This window comes from Abrus precatorius, unplaced genomic scaffold, assembly GCF_003935025.1.
Source record: "Abrus precatorius isolate BTA unplaced genomic scaffold, Abrus_2018 Scaffold3, whole genome shotgun sequence".
NCBI classification, from domain to species: domain Eukaryota; kingdom Viridiplantae; phylum Streptophyta; class Magnoliopsida; order Fabales; family Fabaceae; genus Abrus; species Abrus precatorius.
In genome coordinates this window covers 9536102-9556800 of record NW_020874373.1, presented here as the reverse complement: position 1 = coordinate 9556800, position 20699 = coordinate 9536102, and the positions used below count along the sequence as shown (strand labels likewise).

The window sequence follows — 20699 nt, the reverse complement described above, 5'->3', positions numbered from 1 at the left end:
ATTTTGTTAAGGTCATTTGTAAGAGAATGCAAATTTTAATGTCACAAGTATTTTTTGTATGATAAAAAGTAATATTTAAAGTATATAGTTTAATTAATTACTTAATTAATATATATTTTTTATGTTAAGACTTTTTGTATGATAAAAAGTAATATTTAATATATATTTTTTTTGTGAAATTTTAACAATAATTTTCAAGAAATTTTATTTAAAGAAACAAAATTTTTAGTAATAGTTGCTAACGAAAGACATAAACGTAGATGGTAGTTAGTAATAATTTCTTATAGTAGTAGTATTAATAAAAAATGATGAGTATATGAAAAGTTTAAAAAAAATTTAAAACATCTAAAGTAACAATTTTATATATTAAAATGAAATTATTTTTCATAAAAAAGATGAATTGAAAAAAAAATCACTTTTTTTTATATCACCTTTCACGTCTCACTTCTTTTTTACAACTAAGAAATAGATTCATTCAACTGAAAAAGAGTTTAATTAATCCAAGTCTAAAAGTCAATCCTAGGAGGTAATTTCTCAATCCATATGCTATCTACATAAGCAGAAGTCAACGTTGCTAAGTAATCGGCTGTCGTATTACATGGTCACCTTGCATGAATTTGGTTAAGGTCCCTGCGTTTGCTTGCTATGACCTCACAGTCTTGTAGTACGAGATGAAATCAGACACAGCTTCATTTTTCACACTCCATGCTTGGATAAAGTTAAGACAGTTGCCACGAGTTTGAATTGGCGTTTAATTCATCCTAGTGTGAATTTATTTTAACACTACATGTTTGATTTTGCATTAAAATATATATATTCTCACATTTACGTTAATGTTGTTAATTGTAGTTTATGTGTTAAATTTATATTTACAGGTTTCAGATCTATAACTTATACGTTAAAACGTTGTTATCATGATTTTAGTGAATATATGACGTAAGAATGCTTAAATTTAATCAGGAGAGGAATAATTGTTTGGACCAACTAAACTGCCTCCTTTCCATTCGTAATATTTCGTGCTAAAGTTCATCGTACTAAAAAGCATTTCCACAACATCTCACTTAAAATTAAATTATTACAACTGACATTTTTATAGTTTTTATTTTCATTGAACAAACGACCTGTGCGTATGATACACAATATGCAACTCCACATTTCAACATCAAAATCAAAAGAAAAGGGAGGCTAGTTGTCCTACCAAACAAAAATCGCTTAAAACCAGGTCCTAGGCTGAAACGGCCAAATAGTCAGAATAAAAAGAAAATGATGCACAATCATAGCTTGTAAAGTTAGTAGACCCCCTGAATTTCTTTTTGGAATTGGTAGTAGAATGCACTGCCCTTTTTAGCAGAATGGAGGTAAGGCAGGGAGAAGGTTAAAGGGACCCAAAAGCAACTTCATTATTAATGCACATTTGAAGCCAATATTACTTTGGATGCTTTAAACGTTATCACTCTAATGCCAACCAAATAAGAAGGGACTAAATTAGCTCAACGTTTGGAGGAATGGAGGTAAGAAGGCAGGAAGAAGGGAAGAGCTAGTCAAGCGACTATAATTTGGATGTACAAATTGGAAATGGACCAAAAAGGACACTGATGGATGGGGAAGCGAAAAGCACACTTTCCTGCAGACAACAATCTTTACACACCTCTCTCAAGCCACTCCTATTGAAAGCAAATTGTCAACTCAAACGCCACTATCATCACATCAAATGCCAAAACCATCCAACTGCAAACTCTCTTTAGTCGACCCTGAAACATCAATTTCAGCTCCGTGTGACTTTTTTAGCTTTGCCACTAGGACCCACATGTTAGCAAGTTCATTTTCCAGGTATGCTTCTCTTTGCTTTGACTCCTCAATCTTTCTTTGAAGCTCGGCCTCTTTCTGATCTCTCTCTAAAAGGGCAGATTCATACGAAAGTTCCCGTTCTTTGATTAAGGCTAATTCTCTCTTGATATCAGCATTTGATCCACCCTGATCATTTCGTCTAAGTCTAACATGACTTTCTCTTCGCCCATTTTGGACTGTGCCACTAGTTCTACGTTGAGTGGGTGAATTCTTGGATGCTGCTAGCTCAGAAGTCAGTCTCTCATTCTGATTCATGAGTTTGGCAACTTCTTCTGACAGTGCCTTAAGCTCAACAGCAGCAGCTGAAGCTAGCCCTTTAGCATATGAACTCTCTTCTGCCAGTTTCTGATTTCTAAATTCTAGCTGTTCCTTTGATTCTGTCAGTTCTGCCACCCTCTGCTTCAGCTCTTCTATCTCACTTACCTAATTAAGAAGTGCACAAGATTGGTGGGAACGATGATTACACACAAAAACAAAATACTTGATGCCATTTGAATATCATACCTTCGACTAAATGCAGAATAAAAGGAAGGTAGAAACAATCAATAAGTTAATAGACATTTCTTGTCTCATAGGAATATTTGTAGATACTAGTTTTCGCTTTTCAGTTTGTAAAATTTTAAATTTAATCACTGTTTAAAAGCTTTACCTCGAACTAAAAGCTCTTAAGAATGGTAGAATATAGAACACAAACCCAACAAGGAGTTAAGAGATATAAACTAATCTCAGGTTGTTACAATCATCATTTTCAATTCTCTTATGTTAATCATTGGAAGATTTAATAGCTATGACTTGCTTCTCTTGCCTCTCTTAATAAGAGTGTGCTCTCACAGTCTCGCTTGAAATAAATCTTGGAACAGTGATAATAAAGTTCAAGCAAGTAGTTTGCAATAAGCCAATAAGTACTATATCATAAACAGTTTGCATTTAAGGAAGTCTTTTAAGGGGAATTGCTGGAAAAATAAGTAACCACAATCACTCCTAGAAAGGAATGCAAGATAAAGAACTGTCATAGCAGCCAACAAAGATTGCAAAAGGTAAAAGATTTACCTGTGCTTGCAAATGAATCCCTTCATTGGTATTGTTTATTGTAACATTCCCCTTGTCAAGATGAGGTTCACCATGGTAGTCTTTAGTTACAGAGAAATGTGAACGATTGACTACAGGGCTTAAGTTTATCAATTCTAATGCATCTGCAAGTTGCTGTTTCAGAGAGGAAATTGTTTCTTGCTGGTTTTCACATTCACGAATCTGATAATGCCAAATTACTTGCTTAGCTAATAACATGACAAAGAGAAGAATAATAGAAATTTCATAAAAAGTTCAAGCTAGATTTTTCACCTTCTGACTAAGCTGTTCTTGAATTATTCGGTTGTCTGCTGCTTTGACCTGAACTAGGGCAATAATGTGCATTAGTTAATACTGGGCTAATAAAAAAATAACTCTCAGCAAGGCCACGTGTACATGCAATGATAGCAATTTTAGCAGTTGAATTGTCTATGCAACATGCACTGTCTTGCATTATCAAAAGCCTGGCTTTCAAAATATCAATTATATTAAATTATTGACACAATTACAACCTATTTTTGGTCTGATTCGTACAATGATACAATTGAATTTAAGAACTAATAAACTGGCTTTGACTTCCCACATGTTCCACAAAAATACTACTCAGTGCTACTTTTCAATTCAAATCCATCTAGATCTGGACTTCCTGTCTCAGGCAATGATAAGTTGGAAAACATTAGCAAAGTGAAAATAATTGTCACCTCAAGGTCAAAGGATTTCTCATTTAATTGTGCCATCAGCTCAGAAACAGTCTGGTGCACAAAACAGACAGTATTAGGTTGGACTACAAATAAGTGAAAGAAAGCAACAATGATGTCTGGAGAGCATACCTGTGATACTCCTGACTGTTCTGTCTTATCTGAAGCGATAAAAGAATTTGAAATTTGCTTTTCCAGAAAATCTATTTGTTCACTCTTCACCTTAATTTCATCTTTCAACCTTTTCATCTCCACCTTGGTATGAATTAAACACAAAACTTTCAGGCATAACAATCAGAGTTGTAATTCTAATCACACAGACACACATCTGTACCTATATAGACCAAAAAGGAGATAGTAACCTACATGAATCTGAGCATTCTGAGGATTTCCTGTTGCTTCCTCAGACAGCCTCTTCAAAGCACTTGAATGAAGTGCCACTTCTCCAGATAAAATCTTGTGCTGCTCCCTCAGAAGATCAATCTGATCAACTGACTTCATACTTGTCTATCAAATAAACACAAGAGTGATATCTAATAAGGTAAAAATATAGATGTCCAAATAATATACAGTCATCACACATCTTTGGCAAAATCTTAGGGGCCACATCTCCATCATATTTCTCCATTTTAATATAAAACAGATATTTTCCCACAATAACAGTGTTTTGATAGATATTTCTCAAACTGAAAGTAACCCATGGCTACTCTTTTAGGTCTGAACACTTGACACTTTAACTGACATGTAAATGATCACCAGAAGAAAAAGTAATAATATTTGAAAACAAAAGGAGTTAAAAACTGAGCCAAATAAAATAAACAATGTTGGACATTGAAAGAAACTTCTCTGGTAAGACAAGGAGACATATTCACATAACTGCACTTGAGGGAAACACTGAATACTAAAAAGATTACAAACACTAATAGTACAATTGAGGTTTTTTGTGGTGGTTTTCAAAGCATTTAAGAGACTTTCGATGTGACAATTGCTTTAGTGGGTTTATTTGCATTGTTCTATACTGGAGTGAATATGAAATTTTCCACAAGCTAGAAATTGGCATTTTGAACCAAAGTTACAGCAATAAACAGAAAACAGTAGTCAATTACATACCAAAGGAGTCTCTTGTCCCAATAAACTGTCCTCGTGAAGATATTTATCCTCTCTTGCCTCTGATACAAGATCAGCAGAGGGAGAGCTTTCTGCAGGTTGAGAATGAGAGAGTCTGGACTCCACATGATTACCACTTTCTGCCTGAGGTGTAGAAGGTGTGCTCGTAGATTTTGCTCCACTGGATTTATCACTAGCGCCTGTCAAGGCACTATCTCGTTTCTGATAAAAATAGTGAAAGACACAAGCTTAAGTAAATAGAAACTTAACTTGCAACAAATACCCAAAATGAAATGATCCACTATACAACTTGGGTTATATCAAAAGGTACCTAATCAGACCCGCAGCATGCATAAAAATGAATGTTACTAGAGTTTGATGATGACTATAAACTAGTGAAAAGTATAACTCAGTATGACAAATACCTGACCCATAAAAAGCTTGAATTTTGTGAAGTCAAATACAGTCAAATAAATTTGGGAATGATGATTAAGGTATTACCTATAGCGTAAACTTAAAAGAATTCCAAATAAAGAAATAAAATCCATTCCAATTGTTAGAGATGTAATATAAAACCATTTATTTGTCAACAAGCCATTGTTAAACCCCCCAGTTACATTGTTTTAAATACAAGGTCTAACAGTAATTCAGGTTCTCAATTCCTAAAATATTTAGAACGTAAAGAATGGGAGAACCAGACAACAAATGATCGGTCACATAAGTAGGGTTACAAAAGATGAAAGATAGAGAATCCAAATCAAACCCCATAATCAATTGATGTCTACTATACAACATGAAAGACTAGCATATTTTTCAATCATGTTATATAATTCCCTATCATCAGCAAACAATGGAGTGATGGACAACTTACACGTAACTTCAACCAATTCAGTAGTCCATGTTTCTTTGTCTTTTTCTCATCCTTAAAAGAATCATCAGCTGTTGGAGCATTTCCCTCCACATTAACATACAAATCAATATTTTCCTCATCTAAGATTAAATCTCGCCTTTTATGAGGAAGGTACGCCAGCTGCAAACATAATTGATAGTTAAAAAATGTAATGCATTGAAACATATTATGAAAAAATAATATAAACTCTGGTTTTTAGAAGAAAAAAAGAGACGAAGTTAATGCAACATGAAAAATACTTCTTCTTCCCCGAAGGAATGTCTTCGTCGAGGACCAGGTCTGTTAGGAAATCTTGTTGACTGTGATGCGTTTGTGGAGACCAAAATCAACTTAGTCAACCGCTGAATTCTGCCCAACAAAGCAGCTTTAGCTTCTTCTTCTTGTTCCAATCTGGATTGCAACTTAACTTGACCGTCTTCTAACTTTAAATAATGACAACAATTGAGAAACATTCAAAATCAGAACACAAATTTATAGAATACCGATGTGCTCAATGTGCAGCAAATTTATTTCAGAATTATGTAAACTCATTTCCAAATCCATGCATTGTGCCGTTTAGAGCTTATAAAAACTAACTAACTGTTTGCCTTTGAAATTTATTGGAGTTTCACTTCAGTACTCTCCTATTAAAAAAGGAGTATCATGCTACCCTTCATTAAAATTATAGACTTTATGTCACATGTTACAGACTAAGTAATAAAAAAGTTACAGATTTGTATCACTCAGTTCGTAACTTCTATTATTTGGTCTGTGATTTTATTAATCAATCTGTAATTTTAAAAAGTATTACAACACTCCCTTTTAGGAAGGAGTACTGCAACTGAAGTGAAACCCTACAAACATGATGCATACATACACACACTCACACATACAGATATATATATATATATATAGAGAGAGAGAGAGAGAGAGAGAGATAGTCCTAACAAACAAACAAAATATAAGGTCATGATTTATATATAACATGAACTACCTTCTGTTTTAGGAGCTCAATGTCATCATCCCCAGTATCTTTTGGTTGAACTGTCACAATACCCCTCTTTAATTGTTCCAATTCTTCCCTTAAGCATTGAATCTCTTGTTGGTATTTCTTGATAAGTGATTTCTCATCAATTATCTGCAGGTTTAATTCAATTTTTATTAGGAAAAAAAAGAAATGGAAAGGATGAGATCATCTATAAGAAAAGGCATTCCAGAAAAGAAAAACTGTAGAATTCCGTGAGATACAACTGAGATAGAGCACCAAAGTGAAATGAAGTCACAGATAACCATCTAATGCCAAAGTACACAAAAATATAATAATTGTTAAATATTTCAAGCATCTCATTTCAGTCACTAACTACTGCAAATATACAAAATCTCCCAGTTAGAGTGTATAGAAAATATCTAATAACATTTTGAGAGTATCTTAGATTGTATTTTAGATTTAGTTTCCATATATCCTTCTTATAGCATGATTTATTTCCTTATCTAGCTAGGATTATGATCTAGTATTAGTATAAATAAGGGCTATGCTTTATGATTTGTATCACATTGTAACACATAATATTATTCAAGGTCTCTATTATCTCTATTTTCTTCTTCAATATCTAAATCTGATAATTTCAACGCTCCCAATTACCTTCTAAAATCTGCAGGTTCATAGATCTTCTGCAGTCAAAAGAAAACCATTTAAAGCATTTCTTATTCTCTTCCACCAAAAATTTGAGTGACAAATATACCTCAAAATTGATTGCACATGAAGTGAGAATGAACTTTGAAATGAGGAAGGTAAGAGGTGTTTGAGGACTGCAATTGGGAATGAACTTCAGAAATTTCTATACTAATTGGTCCCTGGGAGGTAGTTTAGCATAGGTCCATGGACCGAAAGTATTTCAGAAGTAAAAAACATCCCAATAAAATCCATTAATGGTTCTTCAGCTAATATCTTATTATGAGAGTTGGTGACTGACATGGTATCAAAGCCTCTAACCAAATGGATGAAATTTGATCCTTGCTGCCCGGATTCTTTTAAATAAAAGTTGAATTTCAGAACAAGATAAGGTGGGCTTGTACATTATCCACAAGTCAAACCAAAGGACTCTTGCATGAGGGGGAATTTTAGATATAAAAACTATTCATTAGCCTTCACCTAATAGTTTTTAAGCTTCTAGGAGAGTTTGTGATTGACAAAGCAATTTAACAAATGTTTGGTTGAACTAGAGCTGACCCCTTGCAATACAAGCATATATACTTTCCACATGCTGCTGAGGTAAAAACTTGTTTGGAATGATTTTCCTAAATCCATGAAATATTTTGTGTTTCGTTTAGTAGGGGTGATTAAAGGCAGAAAGTGTTTTTTTTATGGCAGCTTTTATTAGGAGACAACTATGGTGGCAATGTCTCACTTGAACTTAGAGAATAACTTGAGATTTAAAGGACGGGATTTTGAATCTGCTTAATTGAGTTGCACTCAGCATATATGGTATTTATATATACATCAATAGATTAAATACATCTCCTGCTTGCTGAACAGCTATGAAGAATTATGTTATTTTCTGTGTAAGTTATTTCCTATTTTATTATTTTCCTAAGAATACATATCCAAGGATGCATGAACCTAATACATTAAATGTTTTCTAAGAGTACATAGAATCTAACAGCCTTCATACAGGAGAGTAACATGAAGTGGTTACTTTCTTTCAAAGGTTCTACTGCAATTCATGCTGCTATTCTATATTATCTATGTCTGAAGTTACTCTCACCTACATCATATATGGCAAGAATAATATATAACAATGGGAACTAAGGTACTTGTTCAGAAACCCTTATCCTATGTGGAGTGTAGAATGATGTTAGGAGTAAGCTCATATTCTCATACTTATTTATAACATAACAGTAACACTAATAATAGATATATGTATAAGATAAATTAGGAGTTGTATCTCATAATTTATATGTATAAGATAAATTAGGAGTGTAGAATGATGTTAGGAGTAAGCTCATATTCTCATACTTATTTATAACATAACAGTAACACTAATAATAGATATATGTATAAGATAAATTAGGAGTTGTATCTCATACTTTTATTGTTATTCAACAAAAAAGGTCTTAAAATATAACTTACCTTGTTCTGTGCTGCTCGTATTTCAATGTGCTTTGCTCGGTGAGCAAACTTCAATGTATTATGAGTCTCTTCGGTACTACTTGATGAAGGAGTTACTGTGCAGATAAGCTGTATTTAAAATGACAATATACTATTAGAATTGCTTATTTATGTTTAAGCATTTCTACCTCAATGATGTGTATACTGAAATTTATTTTTCACAAATGCATGCATGCCCAAATATCTACACAAGGGAAGCCTTACAGAAACACGTCCATGTCCACTGAGTGAAGACTGAAGTACTCTAGTCAATTTGGAATCCCTATAAGGTATGTGACTAGCTTTATCTTCAGTCAACTTTGAAATAACCTGTGCAACGATGATAATTATACTTCAACACAACTATAAACACACATTTTCATTAAATACAACATCCAGTGAATTATCTATGCTTTAAAACTACTGCACAGTAATAATTCTCAATCAATAGAATGTACTATCATTCTATCAATAACAGTAGATAACACAACTGACTTAGAATAAAAAGAAGGGCCAAAGCTTAGAAGAATATCAAAAAATGAAGATTTGTGAGCAAGTAAAGGGATTAATGGTATAAGACAAAGGACTTGAGAATTCTATTATGATATATTACATAATAATTACATGTATATATAGGAGTCTAATCTTAATATTTACAAAGTAAAATATCATAGAACATCTCCTAATAATTACAATGAATAAATGGAAATGATGAAATAAATCTATACAATAAATAGTAATAATGAGGATATATTCTCAACAAAAGGGACCTATTGTATTTAACTATGGATAAAGCCCAAGTGTTGCCCATTGAGAGGGAATATTTATGAACAAGTCCATGCAGTTCAGAGAAAAACTATCATATCCCCCATCCAAATTCAATATTTTTAGCTATGAATTATACTCAATTATTAATGCAAATATGTTTTGTAAGGTAGAATGTAGTTATCTTGTTCTTCTCTTCCCCTTCTTTCCAAGCATATCATGCCCCTTTATTTGTCCACATAACTTATTTTAAAAAATATGATGCTCCTTTTTTCCTTTTCAATTTAGTATTAGTATCTCTTTTCTACAGTTTTTTTTTAATCGAATTTTTTACATTTTAAAAAAATAAATGGAGGAAAAAGAGAGATTGTCACATCTTTTAATGAACACATGCATAATGAAGCCCTTTTGTATAATTAGTTTTCAAGTTTGGAAAATTTTACAGACTTGACATCTGGATTAATAAAGTTCATACAGCTATTTCAGAATTTGGAAAGTACAGGGAATGTCTCCATATTTTTCCCAATAACTTCGCTAATTTCGCTCTAAATACTTCTACTAAAAATTCATTTTTTAATAGAACCCAATGTCAATTGATAAGGTAGCCAACTCTGATGGGAATGGAATAAGTCTTGGTTGGTAAAACTACAACCTATTTAAATGTCACATGCAGTGGATTATTGAAATAAAGAAATTTTATAATAAAATGGAAAAACAATTATATGGTTAAGTGAGCCAGGCGGTTAAAACTTTGAATTTATGCTCAATTTGTTCCTTTTCTTTTTTTTTTTCCCCTTTAATCAAGGTCTAATAGACAATGATGGTGTTATTTGGTTTAATGCATGTATCAGAGAGTTCAAGGGTTTCTAAATTTATATGAATTTTGGTTATCATCAATTTATTTTTGAAATTTTCAAATTTTGGTGGGTTAAACAGCTAGCCCCTTCAACCCACCCACAATACCTCAGGCTGTTTTAAAAATGGGCTGCTCTTCATGACAGCAGGGCTATCCAATCTATTTGACAGTGAAAAGTAAGAAGATAAGAAATAGAAATTAAACTATGGCAACTAATTTCCTACTAGAGGATCATGTAGAAGTAAATGGAAAGAAATAAACTCTACTGGCAAATAGAGCAGAGACAATCTTTTAAGCTTGGCTAAAAATTAAGTTTTATGCCTCACAGCCAGAGCCATAACTTCAGCCAAGTGCACCATGTCTCTTCAGGGACCACTTGATCCCAAGGTTCAAACACCCTATTGGCCTCTGTTTGCATTCCACCCTATCCTCACCCTCCCCTATGTATACTGTCACCAGGTGGCAAGTGGATTTGTTATGGACCAAACAAATATTCCAAAAGTTTAAGCTATTGGGTTAAGTACAGGAATGGTTTTATCTAACATGCCTCCTCAGACAAAAACCCTTTGGGCCTTGAAGCTTGGACAATGCACAGGCCCACACCTCGCAATGAAATTTATCTTTTATTTAGAAGAATGGGGCAACAAAGATTGAACTCCAGACCACAGGGTCATAAAGGTTTGATGGTGTAAGGTGTAGACAAATAAACAGTTTTACAATGCATCTCTAATATACACTGAGAAGAAAAAGTTTGAGACCTCACAGTTCCAAGAGTTAGAAGACTTTTATTGATATAAGATCCTTCTCTCCTTCTCATGCCAGTTGTTTCAGCTTTTGAGCTCTCAGAGCCTGCTAGATCGATGAGATTCTGCAAGAAAAATATTTTAAAAATGTAAGAAATAAAACAAAAATATATAACATTTACATGAAATCATGACCCATGTTAAAGCTTAGAAATGGAGATCACATGTACAAAGCAAATGAAGTTCAACTAAAAAGATTTAGTTACCAGTTGCGACAGTGTCACTGCTTCTCCTTCACTATTCTCACCACATGGACTACTTTCTATAGTCTGCCACAAAACAGTGTGGAATTAAAAAGAATATAACAATATCATATAAATAAAAAGCAATTGAAAGAAATAGGTTATGTCCTGATGTTCCTTTTTCTTGTTCTTGAACCGCTTAAGGTTGAACACTGTTATCATTGATGGTTTAGTTGAATATAGATACAATTTAAAATTTTAATAATTACCTCCACCCCCAGCAGGTTCTTTTTATTTTAGAGGAAAAAAATAACAAGGAGCATTCTCATCAAGAAGATTTGGATGGGATGATGGAATGTTTATTCAATTGTTTCTCCATGGTAATTAATTGTTGGTTACAGGGATAAGTTACCAACTATATAGCTACATTATCGACTTATTACATTTAAGTGCTCAAAAGCAACCGTAAGATGTGAACACAAAACATTAAATATAAAAATATATAATTTCATTGACATAATGTAAGAACCATGTTGTTAATCAATTAAAACAATATGATTCATCCTTTAAGTTAATATAAACCCACCAGGGTAAATATAGTATGGCTCCTGCTGCTGAGTAGGTTGAAGTTCGTGGATCCAACATGTCTATGCTCTGTTACCAAATCAAAATTTTGTCAAGAATAAAGAAAGAGACCTATGAATCACAGACTCCTTGACGGACATGGACACTTTAACACATAAGAAATGTAGAACACCAAAATACACACACACACACACATATATATATATATATATATATATATATATATTGATGTATCTAATGAGAAAACTTTTTTGGTGAGAATGGCAAAAACAAACTTTGATGATTAGATCTCATTATGAATTATCAAAATTAAAACATATAAATCATGTGAATTTTTAGAAGTTACATTATCTTTTTAAGTGATCATTTGAATTTCCCAAATTTTATAATCATAATCATCTATGTATGATTATAAAGTTCAAATTTAAGCCTCTTATTCTCATATAAAATGGTTCCTCTCAGTAGATACACACTATATATATAATGAAACAAAAGATAAAAAATGATAATCAATTTGTATGTAGAATTGCAAAAGAACCCAATTCTTATTATCATTCACAGGACCAGCAAACAGTTTTATTTAGTTTTTATTTTATAATAACATTCCATAAATATTATATGCAACTACTTTTGGAGAATATCATATTAAAGTTGCCAAATAATACATCTGGTATTCTAATGCACAAGCATAACCTATTCCCAAAAGCAAGTAGCCAAACATAGAATATTAAGGAGATGAAGGGAACAGTTCGTTTTCTCCCCAACTCTTAATAGAAATACCTAATTTTAAAGTAAATTAGCATTATTAACTAATTACAAAAATCACAAGCAGAAAACATAACACCCTGTGTTATTATGGCACACAGACCAGTAAGATAAAATAATCCGCAAGAAAATAAACCTAGCTGGAGCTTTTACCTTCTCCAGCTGCAATAAGGGACAGTGCATGAGCAGGGGAGAGCACAACCTCTTCCTTTACTCCCTCAACATAGGTGCCCTACATATGAATCAATATACAAATGATACCAGCCTTCCTTCAAAATACTTATGTTTGTAGAACTTTGAATTCAACAACCATATGTCTCACAATTGTTAATATGCCGATACTCTGATTGTATTATACATTCTATATAAAGAATGAACAAGAAATATAGTAAAATATACAAGTCATAACCATTCAAATGACTTTGAACAGTATCTGACAAACAATTTCATTATTTATTATTCGAAACATATAGAACTTTTTGTATATAGAATTATGTTTTAGTTTTCACTATGTATGACACCACAAGATTGATTTCTTCAATACTCATCTTGGGGATATTTTAAACAGTAAAATCCAAGAATTGTTAATAATCACTTGAAATAAACTGGAGTGAATCATCATCTAGAAACCCCAATTTGCTTTTATGCATCAAATGGTTACTTGGCTCAATTGGCTGGAAAATTGCCTTCAAATAGTGCAAGCACAGAAGGAAAAGCCTTGTCTAATAAAACCTTAGTGCTTGTCATAAGCATAACTATGCTATAACAAGTTAGTAAACTTGGCAGGACAACAGTTGACATAAGTATATGCCACCTTCATCCTGCTGGATACCCAGCCTAGAGAAATGACTAAAATAACATGAAAGAACATCTAGCAACTGATCATAACTTTTTGAGCAGCAGATAACAATATTACTGTCCATCTTTGCTCTCAAGTCTAAATCTATCTCATAAAACTTTTCCATGCTAAGAACAATGCACTACACTGTCAACAAGATCAAATCTGCACTAAGTTGCCAATTATCAGTTTACTGCACGAGAATGGATCCCTCAAATGGCCTACAAATAATTGTCAGCTAATGAAGTTTGTCTTTTGATGGGTCTAATAGGAACAAAGCACAATGCTTAACGAATTACAAACTATATCATAATCATTAATCAACAAACCTTGTATGCATAAAGAAGGAAGGCCTAAAAGAACCAAACTAGCTATAGCCATTCCCAGTATAAGCAAGGTAGTTAAAATCGGAATTTTACTTTAAATCAAAAAGGGGACTGAAAACCATGAATCAAATCGTAAGATTTTACAAAATTCATGTGTATGCTTATAAATTCATATTATGCATGTAAAATAGCATAAATTAGGGGGGGCCTATAAATTAGTAAAAAGCACTTAAATAAAGTAGCACTCACAAATCATAATCCATATTTCATAAGAATGTCAAGCATTGGCATGAGTAAAAGTAGACCAGCACAGAAAATATGCAAGAACAGCAGCACTAGACTCAAACTCAGAGCAGTCACACACTGCTAGGTTTAGCTGCAGACCAGGCTGCACACACTAAGAGGACTGTTGAATTGACAATGCTCGGGTTCAAAGTTGCAAGAGGCAAATTGGGTTCGATAAAAAGGAGACATGAAAGAGGCGTCAACTGAATTAGAATTCAACAAATGAGACTTTTTGAGGAATTTTTAGAATCAAGGAGAAATCGTATAATCACAAGATTTGAGGGACTTTATGATTTAAATCGAGATTTTACAACGATTTTACTCAGCCACAATTTTACATACTATTTAAATTGGTAAGGCATCCAAAATCGTAAAATCTTACGATTTTATGATTCAAATCAGGATTTTAACTACCTTGATTACAAGGCCCAAGAATACCAACAAGAAGCTGTAAGGATCAATTGGTGCTAAATTCATCCCAGCAATAAAGTTTCAAGTCAAGTCATCACCTATATTTATTGGCAAGCTAAGTAAAATACCATGAAAAATAGAGAGCAGAGTATGTATGTTTGATTTTAGAAAAAAGGTACTGGTAAAGAACTTGAGTCTAACTCACTCTCAAAAGTTAGCTCATAAGAGGAGGATTGCCTAATTTTTATAAGGAATATTTTGACTTTATTCTTAACTAATGTAGGACATCTTAACAGGTACTAATATTGCACCAATCCATTGATACTTAAGGCTGACAAGTTAATGTATGTGCATGATTTCCATGATGCTACAGATAACTCATCTACATCATTTGATGTCTTCTATTCAAGGCATATATCCTCCAGGGTCGATCTCCATTTCAACATGGTTAATGAATTCCAAAATAAAAATAACATTTGGGCATTAACGAATCAATCACAAAAATTCAGAACAGAAAATATTTATTCTTATTTAGTAATATAAATTAGAGTAAAGATAAGAAAAGTTATGATCAGTACCTGAGCATCCTCTCTGATTCTTAAGTTCTGTCCTGCTGGATTGAGTAAGTCATTAACCACCTAAAATAAAAGGAAATGTTGAGAATAACAATCAGAAGAACAAAACAACATTAACCAAATTTCTTTTCATGCAAAATCCAGAGGGAAATAGCAACTTCTTTGGAAGACAATAACCACATGAACTAAGCTAGATAGATAGCCCACCTCATTGTAGATCTCCAAGTAGGAAACTCGAAGGAGAAACTCCCGGTTTGGAGTCTGGTATGCAAAAACGTTAGACTTTGTAATTCCTATGATAAAAAGTGCAACAATCTGACTGGTATTTGACATACCTCTTGGATAATGCTAAAAGCATCCTTCACAGCAAGAGGTATGATTCCAGGAGATCGTTGATCACCCTGCCAATGCAAACTTATGAGCAAGAGGTATGACATGAACTTAAGAGTATAGTGTCACATCAACTATCCAAATTCATAGCTGAACTCGACACTATCAGTAATTGTCAAAATAACAGATAGTATTAATTAATTTGTTATCAGACGATGAAGCATGACAAATTATTACATAGCCAAGAAGAATCGCACAAGCTTATCAATAGTATAAAGTCACATAAACAACTGATGATAAAAAAGTGATCTTGGACGCACAGCCTTAAACTTGCTCAACACACACACACACGTTACAGTTTTGAACAAAGTTTTTGAGCGTCTGCAAACAGTGCGCGTTCACACATCAATGGTTGTTAAGTTACAGCTTTGAACAATGTTTTTGAGCTTCTGCAATCAGAGATTTTGATTGAGTAAAATACTAGTTAACAAACCTAGCTGCTTCAGATTAGTGCTACATTATACTTCAAATATCCCAGTTAACATGTTAAGAATCAAAATAAATAACGATAAATTTTATGCATTTAGAAGAGGAGAAAGGAGGTCTACGATATTCTATATAACGACCTAAAATGACCAACTCAAGACAAGCAGGAACAAATTAGACAGTATAACAAATACTGAAAGTTCCACTATCTCATAAGTGGTAGTAGAACAATTATGACTTAAAATAAGACCCAAAATACTTGCTAGCACTCCAGTCACTTTTGTTATTAAGAGTACTCATGTATATATTCACACAAAATTTTATACCAATCCACAGAAAATGAGTCTGAAAATATATTCAAGAAAGAAGAGTATAATTAAAACTAGGTACCATCCAATCAACCTTGAGAACATGTAACTAGCAGATTTTTCAAAGAAAACATGGAGTAAAAAAGTAGAGGCTAGCCAGAAAGAGAAAGGGATGGACGTGTTGAAGTTATAAACATCCTGTATCTACCGGCAATCTTTAACAAGTTAAAATTAGAATGACCAATTAATATGAACATTTATGAAGTAAATAAATCAAATCATAATTATCAGAAAGAGGTTATGTTATCCTGTCATTTTATATATTTCATAAGATACCAAGGTCAAAGCTGTAGTTGCTGCTAAAACTGAAAAAAGTTCCCAGTCTATTGTGGTAGTTCACCATGGAACTCAATGTACATGTCCAGAAAAACAATCAAACTCAGCAAGAGAAACAACCATAAGATACCAATCCATCAATAAAATATCAGTATCAGAAACAAAAATGGCAAGTATCACAATGGTCAGCAATTGCTCTTTTGTGAATTAAGTGTGGTTTAAAAACCATAGGTACCATGATATTGAAAGACCTTGAAAAACAAATAAATAGGTAAATTTATAATAAACATGAAGATCAACAAGATGAAGCCAGAAAATAAATGCGGTCTCACATGCATTGTATGAGTCTTCCCACTGCTTGTTACCCCATATGCAAATACAGTACCTGTATGAAAAACAGAGAGGAATTCATATTTTAATTATTCAATATGCCAGGTATGCAAGCGAAAAAACAACCTAAAAGTTTCTAAGCCACATATTTCTCAATGCATGGTGACTTTTAATTGGAATGGTCAATTTTAAGAAGAAACAAGAGTTAAAAAATTAATAGGTTTCTATATCATGGAAAATGCATAACTACTACCCATGAGAGAAATGTGATGTGAGTCTCACAAATTTCCACAGTCTGAATCATCAAGTTACCTCAGTTCATTTCCTCTTCCTCATCAATTCTGCAAAGGTCTGAACCTACTGATTACCTTATAGTGTCCAAGACAACAACATAATGTGAACGGATTGCTATGATGTCAAATCTCAAACCTCTTGAGGTTACATTGTCATGTAACTACCATACTAAGCAAACATGAGGTTTGCAATCTTATTTCATCAACAATTATAAGAGTATTGATCAAGAAAGCCTACCTAATGCATATGATATTTATTCAAAAGGATCAAAGTTGCACAAATTGCATGACAGTCCCTCAAATTTTTCTAGAATGTCTTCAATAATGTAGTTGCAGAAATATATCTGATTTTGTCATGTTAGATAAGCAAAATCAGGCTATCTTTGACTACAAATGCATTGCTCTTATATCTTTTCATGCATCTACCAAGGTCAAAATGACAACTTTAATTTTAAATGAGAATCAGTATCCAGCTAGGAGCTGATCAGCCACATCAAGCAACACTAAATCATATTATATATACCTATTAGTTGACATAAAACTTAGATTTAGTATTATTTCAAATCATACATCCAAAATGATCAATATTCTATATATTACAGAAAATGAAAGGAAGACTTGATTAAAGCAAGAATAGATTTTGCTCTTTGAACATAGGGAATAGGTTGTAAGTTGTAAGTAGTAAGTTCAATCTGTTAATTACCATTGATGCCCTCCATAGCACCACTAACGACATGCTGAGCAGCAACATCATAGACCTGACGTGTTGTGGTTGTGGGACCAAAGACACGGTCTAGACACAAGAAAAAGTATAATACATCAATGCATAATATTGGATAAGAGGGAGAGATTATTTAATATTTGTTGAGAATGAAATGCACATGATAACTGATTTAATTTGTGATAAATGTACAATTTTACGACATTTGAAAATTGAAATTAAATAAGATCAAACATTTCCTGGAATTCCCATTACTCTAAGTTTCTGTGAGACACACATGCTTCCAAACATAAGTCCCTTTTAGTTTTTCTAATTGATCCTTCTTCCAATTTCTCACTCACTCCAAACACTGGAAAGTTCCCTCTTTAGATACTGTTTTGAAACCAAAACTCTCTATAAGGTCATATCTTTCATTTGGGCAGCTGTCTCAACAAGATTAATGCTAATGGTATGCAGAACTACAGGCACATATACTTAACAAGGGCTAATCACCAATTATTTTAATTCAGAAACAATGGTACATTTGCTTCTTCATTGTCCAGCAGCAAGCTACATTAAGAGGGAATCTTGCTTTTGGACTATTTGGTGATCCTTGGCTGGGCCTCAAAACTTTGAGCATTTTCTGATGATTAATTTCAGATTTTTAAGCAGTTGCAAGGAGGGTAGAGTTATTTGGCAGAGAGCTACATCACTGAACATCAGTACCTTTGGATAGGAAGAAAGCTCAGATCTTTAGAAGATTGAATCTTCTATAGGTCATGCTTTAGAAATAAGATATTTTATCTGGCATCTCTTGAGTGCTCAGTACATGGATTCCTTCATTGATTTACAGAGGGATGGGAGAGCCATATTGTATTAATAGTTGCTTTGTTTCTGTTTGAAGATTGGCTTTTTTATTAGTTCTGTCTGAGGTCGGTTCCTTCTAACAATAGTTTCTTTCACTAAACCCCTCCTCCCACCCTGCAGAGCCCCCAAAAAAATAAAGAAAAAGAAAAAAAAATAAAAAATAAATAAATAAATATGTGTGTGTAACGTCTGGTTTGTTTTTTAATCAATTAAATCACAACGAAAATGTATTCATTTTTTTTGCAGCTATTATCATCATCACGAGACTTTATTCTAAAAAATAAATATATAGAAATCCAATGCTTGTGACTAAGATTGTAGAAGAAGTATATGGTATGTTGTTCGTTCAACCTCAAAAGCACCATACTCGCAATATATGCTTCTATACCAAATGAACAACTACGTAAAGAACAAAATCCCAATCCATCAATGCCAATTTTGCATATCATACCGTATGCATACGCTAAGGACGGGTTATATTCATTTCGCACAATAGTTTCTCCATCTGCATACCAAGCAATCTCCTCTCCTTGACGAATTTCCCTTGGACTGTCCCACACATAGACCTCAATCAAATTAACAGGCATCTAAAGAACACAATCGCAACAATGATATACAATTCAGAAAAGGCAACACTTACTTCAGAGGCCGAAACCGGACCGTCACCGTGACATTTTCTTTGGCCCTCTGTGTATCCAAAGCTGCAGCTGCAGTTTCAGGATAAAATTGATGCGGCTTACTTCGAGCCGACGAAGATGCAGGCGAGCTCTGGCCATCAACGGACGTTTCCTGAAACTGTTTAGAAGACGACGTGGTAGAGGATGACGGCGAATTAGCACCTTTTGAACCACTCAGCCCGAATCTCTTCGTTTTCACACCTTGTTTCGATGCCATCGACACTTCCACTCAAGCCTTCAACAATCAAAACAATAAGCAAGGTTTAACGGCGTCATCTCCATTTGGAGTTAAATGCAAATTCTCGTAAATAAGTTGAGCTAACAGAAAATAAAAACGATTATCTGCGAGAAACAAACCGCGCCAACTCTGCCTACAAAGGTTGAATTGCTTTATGCATAGGGATTAGCATAAGAAGGGAAAGAAACAAAGCGAGAAAACAATAAAATAAGAATGGAATGTTGTTGACCTGAAAGGAAAGAATCAGAGACGCATTGCTGAGTAAGGGAGAAGATCGCGTTTGAAGCGAAGAGAGAGATCCACAGAGAAGGTAAAGTGTGAGTGAGACTCAGTCAGAGTTTAGCGAGTAAAGGAAAAACAGCACATCATCTTCAGACTTCAGCAGCAGTATCACATCAATAACAGTTAGAGAGAGAGAGAGGTTAGAATAGGTTATTTCCTTGCCTTGCCTTGGAAGCGATGGCGATTGGATGCCCTTCATCAACAAAAGCGAAAACCTTATTTTCAATCAAACTTTTTATTATTATGAATCATGATGATGATTATGATAATTGCAATAATAATTATAATTAATTTGGAGTTGAAAGAGAGAGAGAAAAGGGAAAGTGCATGAAATTGACGGAGGTGTGGTAAGTAGTAAGAGACTAAAGAGTCCGATAAATTGGGATAAAGAGAGAGAGGACCGTGTGGAGGGAGATGATACAAACAAGACAGAAAGACGCGAGTTGTTGTGGTGGGTCTCGTCTCGCGTAAACTTTCCACCAATCTCTCTCTGTGTCTAGCTGGATGGATTGATATGTGTAATGTAAATTGTGTAATAGTAATAACATAGTTTTGTTAAGTGCCTTTTTTAGCGCGCATATAGGCATAACCGCGGGGTTGGGGTTTCTGCCTCATTTGTCTTTCACTGTTTCACGAGAGCCGCGTGCGAGAGCAAACGGTAGGAGTTGGTGTTACTATTTACAAGTACGCCAGTCACATATGG

At 33.6% G+C, this 20699-nt stretch overlaps 1 protein-coding gene across 4 annotated transcripts; it reads right to left on the bottom strand.

The window, feature by feature from the left end:
* Positions 1-1031: 1031 nt before the first annotated feature.
* LOC113863736 (kinesin-like protein KIN-7K, chloroplastic) lies at positions 1032-20375 on the bottom strand. Of its 4 annotated transcripts, XM_027497414.1 has the most exons (25): positions 20159-20375; positions 19944-19971; positions 19440-19711; positions 19251-19348; positions 17936-18025; positions 16942-16994; positions 15485-15550; positions 15357-15410; positions 15153-15212; positions 12868-12946; positions 11951-12018; positions 11389-11451; positions 11143-11247; positions 8984-9088; positions 8741-8848; positions 6605-6748; positions 5871-6053; positions 5593-5751; positions 4725-4943; positions 3981-4121; positions 3747-3869; positions 3618-3668; positions 3190-3237; positions 2899-3099; positions 1049-2271 (listed from the first exon to the last, which is right to left on the bottom strand). In XM_027497414.1, exons 3-25 carry the CDS (start codon positions 19691-19693, stop codon positions 1708-1710), a joined length of 3036 nt encoding a protein of 1011 aa, XP_027353215.1. In that variant the 5' UTR covers positions 19694-19711; positions 19944-19971; positions 20159-20375; the 3' UTR covers positions 1049-1707. The 4 variants fall into 4 exon arrangements, with proteins under 4 accessions (XP_027353214.1, XP_027353215.1, XP_027353216.1 ...); XM_027497413.1 differs by having other exon boundaries at positions 1032-2271; positions 19944-20375; XM_027497415.1 differs by lacking the exon at positions 19944-19971 and having other exon boundaries at positions 20159-20189.
* Positions 20376-20699: the final 324 nt, after the last annotated feature.

Excerpts from the sequence above, each read along its gene's own strand:
- LOC113863736 (XM_027497413.1), bottom strand. The coding sequence starts at position 19,693 with ATGGCATCGAAACAAGGTGTGAAAACGAAGAGATTCGGGCTGAGTGGT. Across the intron at positions 4,122-4,724 it reads TGGGACAAGAGACTCCTTTG|ACAAGTATGAAGTCAGTTGA; the intron begins GTATGTAATTGA and ends TTTATTTGATAG. Across the intron at positions 3,669-3,746 it reads AACAGTCAGGAGTATCACAG|ACTGTTTCTGAGCTGATGGC; the intron begins GTATGCTCTCCA and ends TTTGTGCACCAG.